The sequence below is a fragment of the Mustela nivalis genome, assembly GCF_964662115.1.
Source record: "Mustela nivalis genome assembly, chromosome: 14".
Lineage (NCBI taxonomy): Eukaryota > Metazoa > Chordata > Mammalia > Carnivora > Mustelidae > Mustela > Mustela nivalis.
The window spans coordinates 57,549,012-57,563,757 of record NC_139033.1 but is presented as its reverse complement, the minus strand read 5'-3'; the positions used below and the strand labels follow the sequence as shown (position 1 = coordinate 57,563,757).

At 36.5% G+C, this 14,746-nt stretch overlaps 1 protein-coding gene across 6 annotated transcripts in view; it reads right to left on the bottom strand.

Moving 5' to 3' along the window:
* The window catches only part of CCDC178 (coiled-coil domain containing 178), a 444,107-nt gene that overhangs the window by 372,473 nt on the left and 56,888 nt on the right, over positions 1–14,746 (bottom strand). For all 6 annotated transcript variants that reach the window (XM_082699591.1, XM_082699596.1, XM_082699595.1 and 3 more), the window contains one exon: positions 8,822–8,844. In XM_082699591.1, coding sequence (XP_082555717.1) covers positions 8,822–8,844 — 23 coding nt within the window. The remainder of the gene's footprint in view (positions 1–8,821; positions 8,845–14,746) is intronic.

The window sequence follows — 14,746 nt, the reverse complement described above, 5'->3', positions numbered from 1 at the left end:
GTTATATTGGTTTAGCTACGCCAGCTCCTTTTGGATACTATTTTCATGGATTATTATTTTTCATCCTTTTGTTTTCAACATATTGTGGATCTTAAATGAGTCTCTTATAGACAGCATATAATTGAATCATGTAATTTTATCATTTTTTAATAATTTTTTATTTTTTATAAACATATATTTTTATCCCCAGGGGTACAGGTCTGTGAATCACCAGGTTTACACACTTCACAGCACTCACCAAAACACATACCCTCCCCAATGTCCATAATACCACCCCCTTCTCCCAAACCCCCTCCCCCCAGCAACCCTCAGTTTGTTTTGTGAGATTAAGAGTCACTTATGGTTTGTCTCCCTCCCAATCCCATCTTCTTTCATTTATTCTTCTCGTACCCACTTAAGCCCCCATGTTGCATCACCACTTCCTCATATCAGGGAGATCATATGATAGTTGTCTTTCTCTGCTTGACTTATTTCGCTAAGCATGATACGCTCTAGTTCCATCCATGTTGTCGCAAATGGCAAGATTTCATTTCTTTTGATGGCTGCATAGTATTCCATTGTGTGTATATATACCACATCTTCTTGATCCATTCATCTGTTGGTGGACATCTAGGTTCTTTCCATAGTTTGGCTATTGTGGACATTGCTGCTATAAACATTCGAGTACACATGCCCCTTTGGATCACTACGTTTGTATCTTTAGGGTAAATACCCAATAGTGCAATTGCTGGGTCATAGGGCAGTTCTATTTTCAACATTTTGAGGAACCTCCATGCTGTTTTCCAGAGTGGCTGCACCAGCTTGCATTCCCACCAACAGCGTAGGAGGGTTCCACTTTCTCCGCATCCTCGCCAGCATCTGTCATTTCCTGACTTGTTGATTTTAGCCATTCTGACTGGTGTGAGGTGATATCTCATTGTGGTTTTGATTTGTATTTCCCTGATGCCGAGTGATATGGAGCACTTTTTCATGTGTCTGTTGGCCATCTGGATGTCTTCTTTGCAGAAATATCTGTTCATGTCCTCTGACCATTTCTTGATTGGATTATTTGTTCTTTGGGTGTTGAGTTTGCTAAGTTCTTTATAAATTCTGGACACTAGTCCTTTATCTGATATGTTGTTTGCAAATATCTTCTCCAATTCTGTCAGTTTCTTTTGGTTTTGTAAACTGTTTCCTTTGCTGTGCAAAAGCTTTTGATCTTGATGAAATCCCAATAGTTCATTTTTACCCTTGCTTCCCTTGCCTTTGGCGTTGTTCCTAGGAAGATGTTGCTGCGGCTGAGGTCGAAGAGGTTGCTGCCTGTGTTCTCCTCAAGGATTTTGATGGATTCCTTTCTCACATTGAGGTCCTTCATCCATTTTGAGACTATTTTTGTGTGTGGTGTAAGGAAATGTTCCAATTTCATTTTTCTGCATGTGGCTGTCCAATTTTCCCAGCACCATTTATTGAAGAGGCTGTCTTTTTTCCATTGGACATTCTTTCCTGCTTTGTCGAAGATTAGTTGACCATAGAGTTGAGAGTCTATTTCTGGGCTCTCTATTCTGTTCCATTGATCTATGGGTCTGTTTTTGTGCCAGTACCATGCTGTCTTGATGATGACAGCTTTGTAATAGAGCTTGAAGTCCGGAATTGTGATGCCACCAAATTTGGCTTTCTTTTTCAATATCCCTTTGGCTATTCGAGGTCTTTTCTGGTTCCATATAAATTTTAGCATTATTTGTTCCATTTCTTTGAAAAAGATGGATGGTACTTTGATAGGAATTGCATTAAATGTGTATATTGCTTTAGGTAACATAGACATTTTCACAATATTTATTCTTCCAATCCAGGAGCATGGAACATTTTTCCATTTCTTTGTGTCTTCCTCAATTTCTTTCATGAGTACTTTATAGTTTTCTGAGTATAGATTCTGTGTCTCTTTGGTTAGGTTTATTCCTAGGTATCTTATGGTTGTGGGTGCAATTGTAAATGGGATTGACTCCTTAATTTCCCTTTCTTCTGTCTTGCTGTTGGTGTAGAGAAATGCAACTGATATCTGTGCATTGATTTTATATCCTGACACTTTACTGAATTCCTGTATAAGTTCTAGCAGTTTTGGAGTGGAGTCTTTTGGGTTTTCCACATATAGTATCATATCATCTGCGAAGAGTGATAATTTGACTTCTTCTTTGCCGATTTGGATGCCTTTAATTTCCTTTTGTTGTCTGATTGCTGAGGCTAGGACCTCTAGTACTATGTTGAATAGCAGTGGTGATAATGGACATCCCTGCCGTGTTCCTGACCTTAGCGGAAAAGCTTTCAGTTTTTCTCCATTGAGAATGATATTTGCGGTGGGTTTTTCATAGATGGCTTTGATGATATTGAGGTATGTGCCCTCTATCCCTACACTTTGAAGAGTTTTGATCAGGAAGGGATGCTGTACTTTGTCAAATGCTTTTTCAGCATCTATTGAGAGTATCATATGGTTCTTGTTCTTACTTTTATTGATGTGTTGTATCACATTGACTGATTTGCGGATGTTGAACCAACCTTGCAGCCCTGGAATAAATCCCACTTGGTCGTGGTGAATAATCTTTTTAATGTACTGTTGAATCCTATTGCCTAGTATTTTGTTGAGTATTTTCGCATCTGTGTTCATCAAGGATATTGGTCTATAGCTCTCTTTTTTGGTGGGATCCTTGCCTGGTTTTGGGATCAAGGTGATGCTGGCCTCATAAAATGAGTTTGGAAGTTTTCCTTCCATTTCTATTTTTGGAATAGTTTCAGGAGAATAGGAATTAGTTCTTCTGTAAATGTTTGGTAGAATTCCCTCGGGAAGCCGTCTGGCCCTGGGCTTTTGTTTGTTTGGAGATTTTTAATGACTGTTTCAATCTCCTTATTGGTTATGGGTCTGTTCAGGCTTTCTAGTTCTTCCTGGTTCAGTTATGGTAGTTTATATGTTTCTAGGAATGCGTCCATTTCTTCCAGATTGTCAAATTTATTGCAGTAGAGTTGCTCATAGTATGTTCTTATAATAGTTTGTATTTCTTTGGTGTTAGTTGTGATCTCTCCTCTTTCATTCATGATTTTATTTATTTGGGTCCTTTCTCTTTTCTTTTTGATAAGTCGGGCCAGGGGTTTATCAATTTTATTAATTCTTTCAAAGAACCAGCTCCTAGTTTCGTTGATTTGTTCTATTGTTTTTTTGGTTTCTATTTCATTGATTTCTGCTCTGATCTTTATGATTTCTCTTCTCCTGCTAGGCTTAGGGTTTCTTTCTTGTTCTTTTTCCAGCTCCTTTAGGTGTAGGGTTAGATTGTGTACCTGAGACCTTTCTTGTTTCTTGAGAAAGGCTTGTACCGCTATATATTTTCCTCTCAGGACTGCCTTTGTTGTGTCCCACAGATTTTGAACCGTTGTATTTTCATTATCATTTGTTTCCATGATTTTTTTCAATTCTTCTTTAATTTCCCGGTTGACCCATTCATTCTTTAGAAGGATACTATTTAGTCTCCATGTATTTGGGTTCTTTCCAAACTTCCTTTTGTGGTTGAGTTCTAGCTTTAGAGCATTGTGGTCTGAAAATATGCAGGGAATGATCCCAATCTTTTGATACCGGCTGAGTCCTGATTTAGGACCGAGGATGTGATCTATTCTGGAGAATGTTCCATGTGCACTAGAGAAGAATGTGTATTCTGTTGCTTTGGGATGAAATGTTCTGAATATATCTGTGATGTCCATCTGGTCCAGTGTGTCGTTTAAGGCCTTTATTTCCTTGCTGATCTTTTGCTTGGATGATCTGTCCATTTCAGTGAGGGGAGTGTTAAAGTCCCCTACTATTATTGTATTGTTGTTGATGTGTTTCTTTGATTTTGTTATTAATTGGTTTATATAGTTGGCTGCTCCCACGTTGGGGGCATAGATATTTAAAATTGTTAAATCTTCTTGTTGGACAGACCCTTTGAGTATGATATAGTGCCCTTCCTCATCTCTTATTATAGTCTTTGGCTTAAAATCTAATTGATCTGATATAAGGATTGCCACTCCTGCTTTCTTCTGATGTCCATTAGCATGGTAAATTCTTTTCCACCCCCTCACTTTAAATCTGGAGGTGTCTTCGGGCTTAAAATGTGTTTCTTGGAGGCAACATATAGATGGGTTTTGTTTTTTTATCCATTCTGATACCCTGTGTCTTTTGACAGGGGCATTTAGCCCATTAACATTCAGGGTAACTATTGAGAGATATGAATTTAGGGCCATTGTATTGCCTGTAAGGTGGCTGTTACTGTATATGGTCTCTGTTCCTTTCTGATCTACCACTTGTAGGATCTCTCTTTGTTTAGAGGACCCCTTTCAAGATTTCCTGTAGAGCTGGTTTGGTGTTTGCAAATTCTTTCAGTTGTTGTTTGTCCTGGAAGCTTTTAATCTCTCCTTCTATTTTCAATGATAGCCTAGCTGGATATAGTATTCTGGGCTGCATGTTTTTCCTATTTAGTGCTCTGAAAATATCATGCCAGCTCTTTCTGGCCTGCCAGGTCTCTGTGGATAAGTCAGCTGCCAATCTAATATTTTTACCATTGTATGTTATAGACTTCTTTACCCGGGCTGCTTTCAGGATTTTCTCTTTGTCACTGAGACTTGTAAATTTTACTATTAGGTGACCCGGTGTGGGCCTATTCTTATTGATTTTGAGGGGCGTTCTCTGAACCTCCTGAAATTGGATGCTCGTTCCCTTTGCCATATTGGGGAAATTCTCCCCAATAATTCTCTCTAGTATACCTTCTGCTCCTCTGTCTCTTTCTTCTTCTCCTGGAATCCCAATTATTCTAATGTTGTTTCATCTTATGGTGTCACTTATCTCTCGAATTCTCCCCTCGTGGTCCAGTAGCTGTTTGTCCCTCTTTTGCTCAGCTTCTTTATTCTCTGTCATTTGGTCTTCTATATCACTAATTTTTTCTTCTGCCTCATTTATCCTAGCAGTGAGAGCCTCCATTTTTTATTTCACCTCATTAATAGCTTTTTTGATTTCAACTTTGTTAGATTTTAGTTCTTTTATTTCTCCAGAAAGGGCTTTTATATCTCTCGAGAGGGTTTCTCTAATATCTTCCATGCCTTTTTCGAGCCCGGCTAGAACCTTGAGAATTGTCATTCTGAACTCTATATCTGACATATTACCAATATCTGTATTGATTAGGTCCCTAGCCTTCGGTACTGCCTCTTGTTCTTTTTTTTGTGTTGAATTTTTCCGTCTTGTCATTTTGTCCAGATAAGAGTATATGAAGGGGCAATTAAAATACTAAAAGGGTGGCAACAACCCCAGGAAAATATGCTTTAACCAAATTAGAAGAGATCCAAAATCGTGAGGGGGGAGAAAGGGCATAAAAAGTGGTTCAAAAAGGAAGCAATAAAAAAAAAAAGAAAAAAGAGAAAAAAAAAGAAGAAAGGAATTTTAAAAAAAGAAAACACCTAAGAAAAATATAAAAAAGAAAAAATATATGTATTAGATAAACTAGTAAAAAATCGTTAAAAAAGAAAAAGGTAACAGTTAAAAAAAAAAATTTTACCCGAAGGCAAAAAAAAAAAAAAATGAAAAATGAAAAAGAAAAAAATTAAATTAAATTAACCGCAAGACTAAAAAAAATCACAGGGAAAAAGCCATGAGTGCTTTTCTTTCTCCTCCTCTAGAATTCTGCTGCTCTCCTTGGTATTGAAACCGCACTCCTTGGTAGGTGAACTTGGTCTCGTCTGGATTTCTTGTTGATCTTCTGGAGGAGGGGCCTGTTGTAGTGATTCTCAAGTGTCTTTGTCCCAGGCGGAATTGCACCGCTTTTACCCGGGGCCGGGGTGAGTAATCCGCTTGGGTTTGCTTTCAGGAGCTTTTGTTCCCTGAGCGCTTTCCGTAGAGTTCCGGAGGACGGGAATACAAATGGCGGCCTCCTGGTCTCCGGCCGGAGGAGCCGAGAGGCCGGAGGAGCCGAGAGCCCAGTGCGCACTCGGCTCCTCCGTGCGCGCTCAGAGAACCGCGCTCAGTTACTCCCGTCTGCCTGACCTCCGGCCGCGCTCAGAGCTCACCGAGCCTGCGACCGGTTCAAGGTCACCCCGAGCTGCGAGCTTACTGTCGGCTCTCTCTCTGTAGCCGGCTTTCCCGTTCCAATACCCGCAAGCTCTGCGACACTCAGACACCCCCGATCCTTCTGTGACCCTGCGGGACCTGAGGCCACGCTGACCCCGTGTGGGCTTTGCCGCGGGTAGCCTCTGGAGCGATGTCCCTCAGTGGAACAGACTTTTAAAAGTCCTGATTTTGTGCGCAGTTGCTCCGCCGCTTGCCGGGAGCCGGCCCCTCCCCCCAGGGTCTATCTTCCCGTCGCTTTGGATTCACTTCTCCGCCGGTCCTACCTTTCAGAATGTGGTTGTTTTTCTGTTTCCAGAATTGCTGTTCTTCTTCTCTTCGATCTGCTGATGGATTTGCAGGTGTTTGCAATCTTTAGATAAGCTATCTAGCTGATCTCCGGCTGGCTGAAGTAGTCTCGGCCTGCTACTTCTCTGCCATCTTGACTCCTCTCAAGAATTAGAATTCTTGTTTGAAATGCTTTGTTTTGTTTTCTTCTAGCATTTGAAATGTGTCATTCCACTGGCCTCTGGCCTCCATAATTCCATTTTTTAAAAAGGTTTTATTTATTTACTTGAAAGAGCGAGCACAGAGGGAGAGGGAGAAGCAGGCTCCCCACTGAGCAGGGAGCCCAACACAGAGCTCCACCCCAGGACCCTGAGATCATGACTTGAGCTGGAGGCAAATGCTTAACCAACTGAGCCATCCAGGTTCCTCTGACCTCCAAAATTTCTGATGAGAAACTGTCATTTTTATTGAGGATCCCTTACTCATGATGAGTCGCTTCTTTCTTACTGCTTTCAAGATACTCTTTGTCCCAGGGTTTCAGTAATTTGACTATAACATGCGGACTTCTGAGTTTATCCTGCTTAGACTTCATTGAGTTTTAGTAAATTATAAATTCATGTCTTTCATCAAATTTGGGGATTTTTAGCTAATGTTTCTTCAAATATTCCTTCTTTCCCTTCCATTCTTCCCTGTTACTCCTGGACTCGCATTATGCGTACATTTGTATTTGTGATTATGTACCTCAGATCTATTAGGGTCTGTTCATTTTACTTCATTCTTTTTTCTTTCTGCTCCTCAGCCTGAATAATCTCAATTGGCCTATTTTCAAGTTCACAGATTCTTTCCTCTGCCAGCTCAAATCTATTGGTGAACATCTCTAATTAACTTTTCCTCTAGTTACTATACTTATCATCTCCAGAATATCCGCTTGGTTCTTTTTTATAATTCCTATTTCCTTATTGATAATCTTAATTTGTTGAGACATTAGTCTCCTGGTTTTAACTGTCCATGGAGTTTCCATTAACTCTCTGAGAATACTTAAGACAGCTGATTTAGTTATTGTCGAATAAGTCCAACATTTAAGCTTTCTCAGGGTCGTTTTAAAAGGTTGTTTTCTTTTTTCCCCTTGTTAATGAGACAAACTTTCTTTTTTTTTCTTTACCTGCTTCATAATTTTTGTAGAAAACTAGACATTTTAAATAGTTTAACATTAAATAGAAATAAGATCACCTTCCCTCTGTTGGGTTTGTCGTTGCTGCTTGTTGTGGGTTGTTCTGTTTAGTAGTTCTTCTAAACACATTTGGCAATATCTGTATTCTTTGTCATGTATGGCCACTGAACTAAGTGTTTCATTAGCTTACTGGTAAATTTATGTTCTCTCCAATTATCTTAAATATCTAGAGTCAAAAGAAAAAAAAGGGTGGGGGGAAGAAGAGAAGGAAAAAGAAGGAAAGGAAAGATAAGGGAAAAGAAAAAGGACAGGGCTTTCTCCCCATAGCTATCTATGGGGAGAATAGGAAAAGGAAAGGAAAAATGGAAAAGGAAAAAAATACTCTTCTAGTCTTAGTAGATTGGCTCTCTGTTAAAGTATTCCTTCATTGCTTATCCAGGCTGTTTACAACTCTGCTTCTACTTTTAATTGTTGCCTGCACAGATCCTAAAGGTCAGCCAAAGATAAAAGATCAGGGTCTTGGGTTTTCTCTGAGCATGTGCCTAGCTCTGGTCATATGTGTGCACTTTTTGATTCTGCAGTATACATAACAGCTTTGAAAAGCCCTATTTCCCCCATGTATGCCTTCTTTCCCAGGCATTTTAGTCTGTCTAACATTTGTCCCAACTGTTATTCACAGCTTCAGACAGTGGTGGCAAGTATATGCCTTTAAATGCGTTCAGTAAACATTGCCTGTAAGTGGTTCCAGCTGAGTGATTGCTCTAAGTCAGGCAAAACAAAGGCAAGGCTTTGTGCTGGTTCTTCAAGAAATCATTAGACAGGTCAAAACACTGAAACACCATTCTTTGAGAATAAGGTCCATATTGTTTTCTGTGCCACAAGTACAGGCTGCTCTCTTCATAGCCACCACTGATTTGGGAGCTAGAGGATGGCAAGCAGGCAATTCATAGTGCCATAGCGCTCTCTTAATACAGTACAAGACTCTTCCTTAACTTTTCCCCTAGTTGTTGTTTTTTTACTAAATTCAGATTTCTACAAAAGTTGATTCTGACAAATTTTTGCCAAAAATTTTTTGAGGTGAAACAGAGCCCGAGAGATTTCTATTCTGCCATTTTCAATGATATCCTAATTCTTATATTTAAAAATGCATTTTAATAACAAATATGAAAAATTCTTCTTTTAACTTATTTCTTTTTAAATAAAACTCATCTACAGCACCTTAATCATTGAAATTTGAACATAAAAACAATTTAAAAGGAATGAAAGGTCCTTACCATTCCTCAAGAGATGTTTCAAACTGTAAAAATAAAATATATCAATAAATATCTCAAAAATAATAGACTTCGCTTACAATTAAACTCACTGATAAAACCATAAGTACTCCACTTCACAGACCCCATTATACTTTTTTCAAACTATACTTTGTTATTTCTAAAACGGATACATACCTCTACTACCTAGTCCTTTCATTACTCCCACTGTATTGTTCTTACCTTTCACTTGTGTTTCTAAATCTTACTCCTTCATCAAGGGCTTATTCAATGCCACTTACTCCCAAAAGACTTCCTAAATAATCAGAAGTGCATTCTATCCATTAATTTTTAATATATAACCAAAAGCTGGAAAACATTCTGGTATGTTCACAAATATTTAGTTTTCCATAGTGTCCCTCTTTTAGACTATAAACTTAATGGTAGAAGCCTTGTTTTACAGAATATTCTAAGAGTATCCTGGGCTATCAAAGTCACAAATTACCAAAACCACAAGGGATACATAGTCATAATTTTTTAGGTTTCATAGATAGTCTCTACAGGTGTTAGCTGGGTATACATGGTTATTGTAATTCTACAATATCTTCAAATAGGCCTTGTGTTCTAGACATGAATTTTATCTCAATTAAAAAAATGAAGAAAATTGGAACAAAGTATGGACTTAGTAATAATGTATCACTATTAATTCATTAATTGTAAAAATATACTATCCTAATGTAAGATATGAAAATAGGGAATATGTGGCCCAGAGTATATATGAAATCTCTCTATTATCTTCTCAACTCTTTTGTAAGTCTTAAACTGTTATAAAATAAAGTCTATTTTAATAAAACAATACTATTTAGGAGAACATAAAAATTAAAGGAAAGTAAATTATGAAAAAAGTAAATTAAAAATAATAGTATGGCCATGGCTTTTGAGTTATTAGATTAAATTCAATCAGATTAATATGAAACTCCAAAGTTCTTATGCAGATTATAACATTTTGGACTAAAAAACAAAAGATTCAAGATGCAAAGACAATTCCAATTTATAAGAGAATTTATAAGAGTGTTATGGACTAAACTGTGTTCCTCTAAAATTTGTATATTGAAGCCCTAATCTCATGTGACTGTATTTGAAGATAGGATCTTTAAGGAGAAACTTAAAGTTAAATGATGTCATAGAATGGGATCCTAATCCAATAAAACTGGTGTTCTTATTAGAAGATGAAAAGACACCAGAGCTCACTCTCTCACCATGTGGGCATAGAAGAAAGGCCATGTTAGGACACAGTGAGGAGGCCGTTTTCAAGCCAGGAAGAGAATCCTCAGTAGAAACCAACTGTGACAACACCCTGATTTTGGACTCTAGCCTCCAGAACTGTTAGAAAATAACCTTTTTTTTTTTTTTTTAATGGCAGTTTGAACAAAGTATTACAGGAAAAAGTTTAGGATAAATACCCAGGTCTATTTCTTATGGAAATCTAAGTACCTCTCAGAACCAAGAACTCAAAGAGTAAAGCAGAAATGAGAAAAACCATAAATTAGGAAACTATCCCCAGGAAGCAAAATTGAGTCCTAAGCAAGAAACTTTTTAGAGTCACATGTGGTAGATCTAACACCATGTACCCTCATTAATTTCAGAATTTCAGGCATTAGTAAAAGATGTATCTTTCATTTCTCCCCTTTTTGAATAACAGTATATATTGTGATAATTTTGTTCCTGCCCCATCATTGCAGCTAAGTATACAGGAGCAGTATTTAACATCATTTTAATTCACAGACCATCGGGTCAAAAGAAGCTGAAACCAGAGAACTTCATCTGCATCAGATCTGCTGTAGAACATATAATCATAGACCTCTGCATGAGACCATAACAGAATAAAACTTCTGGGGAGTTGGTGATTAGAGTCTGCAATTAGATGAGCTGTTAATCATGTTGCCAATGGACTAATTGATAGATTGATTGCTACACAAATTGTTCCCAAAGAATCACATCTCCTGGCTTCCCCATCTTGTCTAATATTCTACCATATTAAAAGAGGGTTTGATTATGTGCTTTGCTTTGGCCAGTAGGATATGAGCAAACATATAACAAGCAAATATTTTAAGCTCTTGCCCATTGAGATTTGTCCTCCTAGAACACCATCCCAGACATGGGTGTGAGGCCATCTTAATCACCATTTCAAGTTGTTAATAGATGTGTACATCTGTATGATTGGCCCCAGGAAAGAACTAACAAAATTGCCCATCTGAGCTCAGAACAAATTGCTTAATAATATTCCAATAAATGCTTGTTCTAGTCACGAAGTTTTGGAAAGAGAGAGCCAGAGAGACTGAGAGAGAAAGAATAGGTGTATGTATGCCTATATCAATAGCTAAAGAAAAAAACAGTGCTTTATTGTTCCGAAGAGATTACCATTAAAGTAATAGGGAACAAATCCAGATTGTAATGAATATATGAGCAATTGGAAGTGAGTAAACAAACACTAATTTTAGGTAACACTTTTCAGATGTTAAGTAAAACAGGAAGAAAGAGGAAAAGGGATATATTTAAAGGTATGTGTGGGATTAAAAAAATTCTTGAAAACAAGAGAATCATTCAAAATTTAATATTTTAAATGTGGATAGAAGTGAGTTAAGAAAAAAGAAGGAAATTTGGACAATAGATATGAACACCTGATGGAACAAGATCTTTACCAAAACTGAAGATGGAATACAGGTAAGGGGAGTAGCCACTGATGGGGGAAAGAAATTTTCCATGGAAGGACAAAAGGAATAATATTTGTGGAATTCAAGGATGTTCCTAAGTGGGATAAGAGGAGTTTGAAGCATTTCTGTTATCATACCTCCTATTTCCTTTGGGAAGTGAGAGGTGAATGAGTAGTAAAGTAGAGGATTTGGAGACTTGAACAAAAGAGAGGACTGGAGTAGCTACCAGAGAATACTAGACAAAGTTCTGGTTGACAGGCAATAATTTCAGAGCACTATTCAAGGTCCCATTGAGGTTAGAAACAATGTATCCATAATGTTTCAAATTGGGATTGTTGTGTAATGTTCTCTGGCACTATTCAGCAGCCTGGGGTATAGGAGCAGAGATGGCCCACCATTAGAGAGATCTCATCAGGACTTGCATTTTGTCAGACTAGAAGTATAAAAAAGTGAACAACCAAATACACGAATTAATGAGTGTTTTAACAGATGAATTAATTAGTCAAGAAAGTAAAGGAAAATGGGGATGATAGGAAATAATGGATATTTCAGGATTTGAAGTGTTCTTAAATTTCAAATGAAATATAACAATTAACAGAATCAGAGAACTCAAAGTATCAGAGATTTGGTCAGTAGGGTCAGATGATTAAATATTACTTTTCAGAATTGAAAATATTAAGAAGTGGTGTAAGCTCAGCAAAATTTTATAATTGGAATATTAAGCATTTTAACAGTCATATTTGTGTGGTCCTCAGAGGTAAAATACTCTCTGGAATACATGACCCAGAGTGGTGGAGAACAGGATGTTCTGAGATATCAGACACACTGTCTGGATGCTAGCTCTGCCACTGACTATGCGATCTTGGGGAAAATTAACCTCTGTTGTTGAGGTACTCAATCCTCATCTGTAGCTGGGGTAATGGCAGTCTCTAACTCACAAGGTTTCTGGAAGGTTTCAATGAAATCACACATATTAACTATTTAATATAGCCTATGATATATAGTAGGCACCCAATCGGTATTAGCTGTATCACTGTTATTGATAATAATATTATTTTTGTATAATACATTCTTTATATTTTAAAGAATGATTTCTAAATACTTTCTATGTCATCCTTTCAAATCATGGTAACATTTTAAAGATATGTATTGAATAAGTGAAGAAAATTTCAATTCAGTAGAAAAACTCCAAATTAAATAAAGCTATCTCTAGGCAGTCTAGAAAAACAGGTGGAAGAAAAATAAAACAAAACCTTTTACTCATATGGGAAGATATCCAGGTAATTATTTCCATCATATTGCCATGTTTTCTCATTCCTTGCAAAATTATACAGAACATGTTCATACTTTAAAGACATTTCTTTTCAAAATTCAAAATTGCAATTAAACTGCTATGAATGCATTGACAAGCTTATGGCAGATTCATCTCTGTTAATCACGGGCTTGACAGTATTCATCATGACTATAATGGAAACCACTGTGATTTAATGGGCAAACAAACCCATAATAGTTGATCCAAAAAAGACTAATCTTTCACTCATTTAATGTAGTCCATACCCAAAGTAGATGATAGCCTTACAATTAGTTATAGAGCTTTATCTAATAAAAGATTTAAGTGATCCCAATTAAAACAAATAAGCATTCTCCCCAAAAGAAACCTCACAACCATTCATAGTAGCCCCCAACCCCAGGAAACTAATCTGCTGTCTCTACAGACTGACTTACGTAGGACATTGCACATTAATGGGAACATACAACGTGTGTTCTTTTGTGATTATAGTAATGATCACACAACTCTGTAAATACACTAAAAACAACTGATTTTTACACTTTAAATGACAAACTTTATGGTATATAACTTATCTCAATAAAGCTGTTTTAAAAATCAAGCAGTTTATAGAAAAACACAATTGACAATTTTGACAAAATTGAAAAGCTTCAATTAAAAGAAGAAAAACTGCCCACCTAGAAAAGGCATGACTTTCTTTTTCTTTGTCTTTGACTCCCCCCCAATCCCAACCTAAATGTACTCCTTGCAGTCCCCAAGAAAAACCCAATACGTAAAGGCAATGACTGGGACTATAGACAATGAATTAATAAAATTGGAAAATGTTAAACTCCTCCCAAAAGTACAATCAGCTGGTAACTTTTATTAGATAAAATGCTTTTAAGTGGTAAAAATGTTGAGAAGAAATGTCCTTTTTCTGCACTTTGTCCAGGCACTCCGGAATTATCAAAATGCACCCAGACACACATTTATAAAAATTTGGCATTTTCTCAGGAATAATTGTATACTCTAAATATTTCTGACACAAGGAACCTACTCTATTTGAAACTAGATTTTATGCTTATATTGAACTATCTGAATTATGATCTACAGGAAAATATAATACATAATCTTTTCTCAAAAACCCAGATATGTTTACTTTTTGGAAGTACCATATCCTTGTAGTTTTTGTTTATCAAAAAAAATCACAAACTTTATTTTTAAAATTTCCTTCAAGTCCTATTTCTTAATTTTCTTTAAGTTTTTTAATAAAGACTATGAATGTAAAGTTGTCTAATCAGCACTATTAAAAGTTCATTTTTCCAAGTAATACTGGAAAGTTCTTTCATTTTGGTGGGTTAGTCAGAAAAGAGAAATCTGTCTTTTTAAATAACATATATTTAAATATATTCTATTATCAGTTCAACACTAGTTGAACTGTTCAGTATACTTATTGAACAGTTCAATATATTCTATCATCCGTTCAACACTAGCAAATTTAATGACAAAATACATAGTCAAAATAACATTTTTTAAAATTTAGAAAATATAAAAAGCCTAAATTAAGTACTGAATTTTTTTAAAAAAAGGTTATAAGCATTAATTTCACAATTAATCTTTCAAATAAAGTTTATGTGTATATTTACTTGTTAACACATTATTATATTTATTAGTTTTTGTCTAGAAGTGTATTTATCTGACATTGCTACTTGTGTATTTCATGTTGTCAAACTACCAACAAATATTCCATGTCAATGTGAGAAATAAGGCCTTCTTTTGTCCATAAGGCTTATAAAACAGTAACTGAAAGGGGCTTTGGAGTCAGAAGGAACTCGATTTGAATTCCAACTCTAATGCTTACACCTGTATGATGGCATATAAATTACTTGACTTTCCTAAGTATTAGAATTTTCACCAATAAAGTAGGATTCCTACTTTACATTTGGTAAGTGACTAGAAAACAACAGA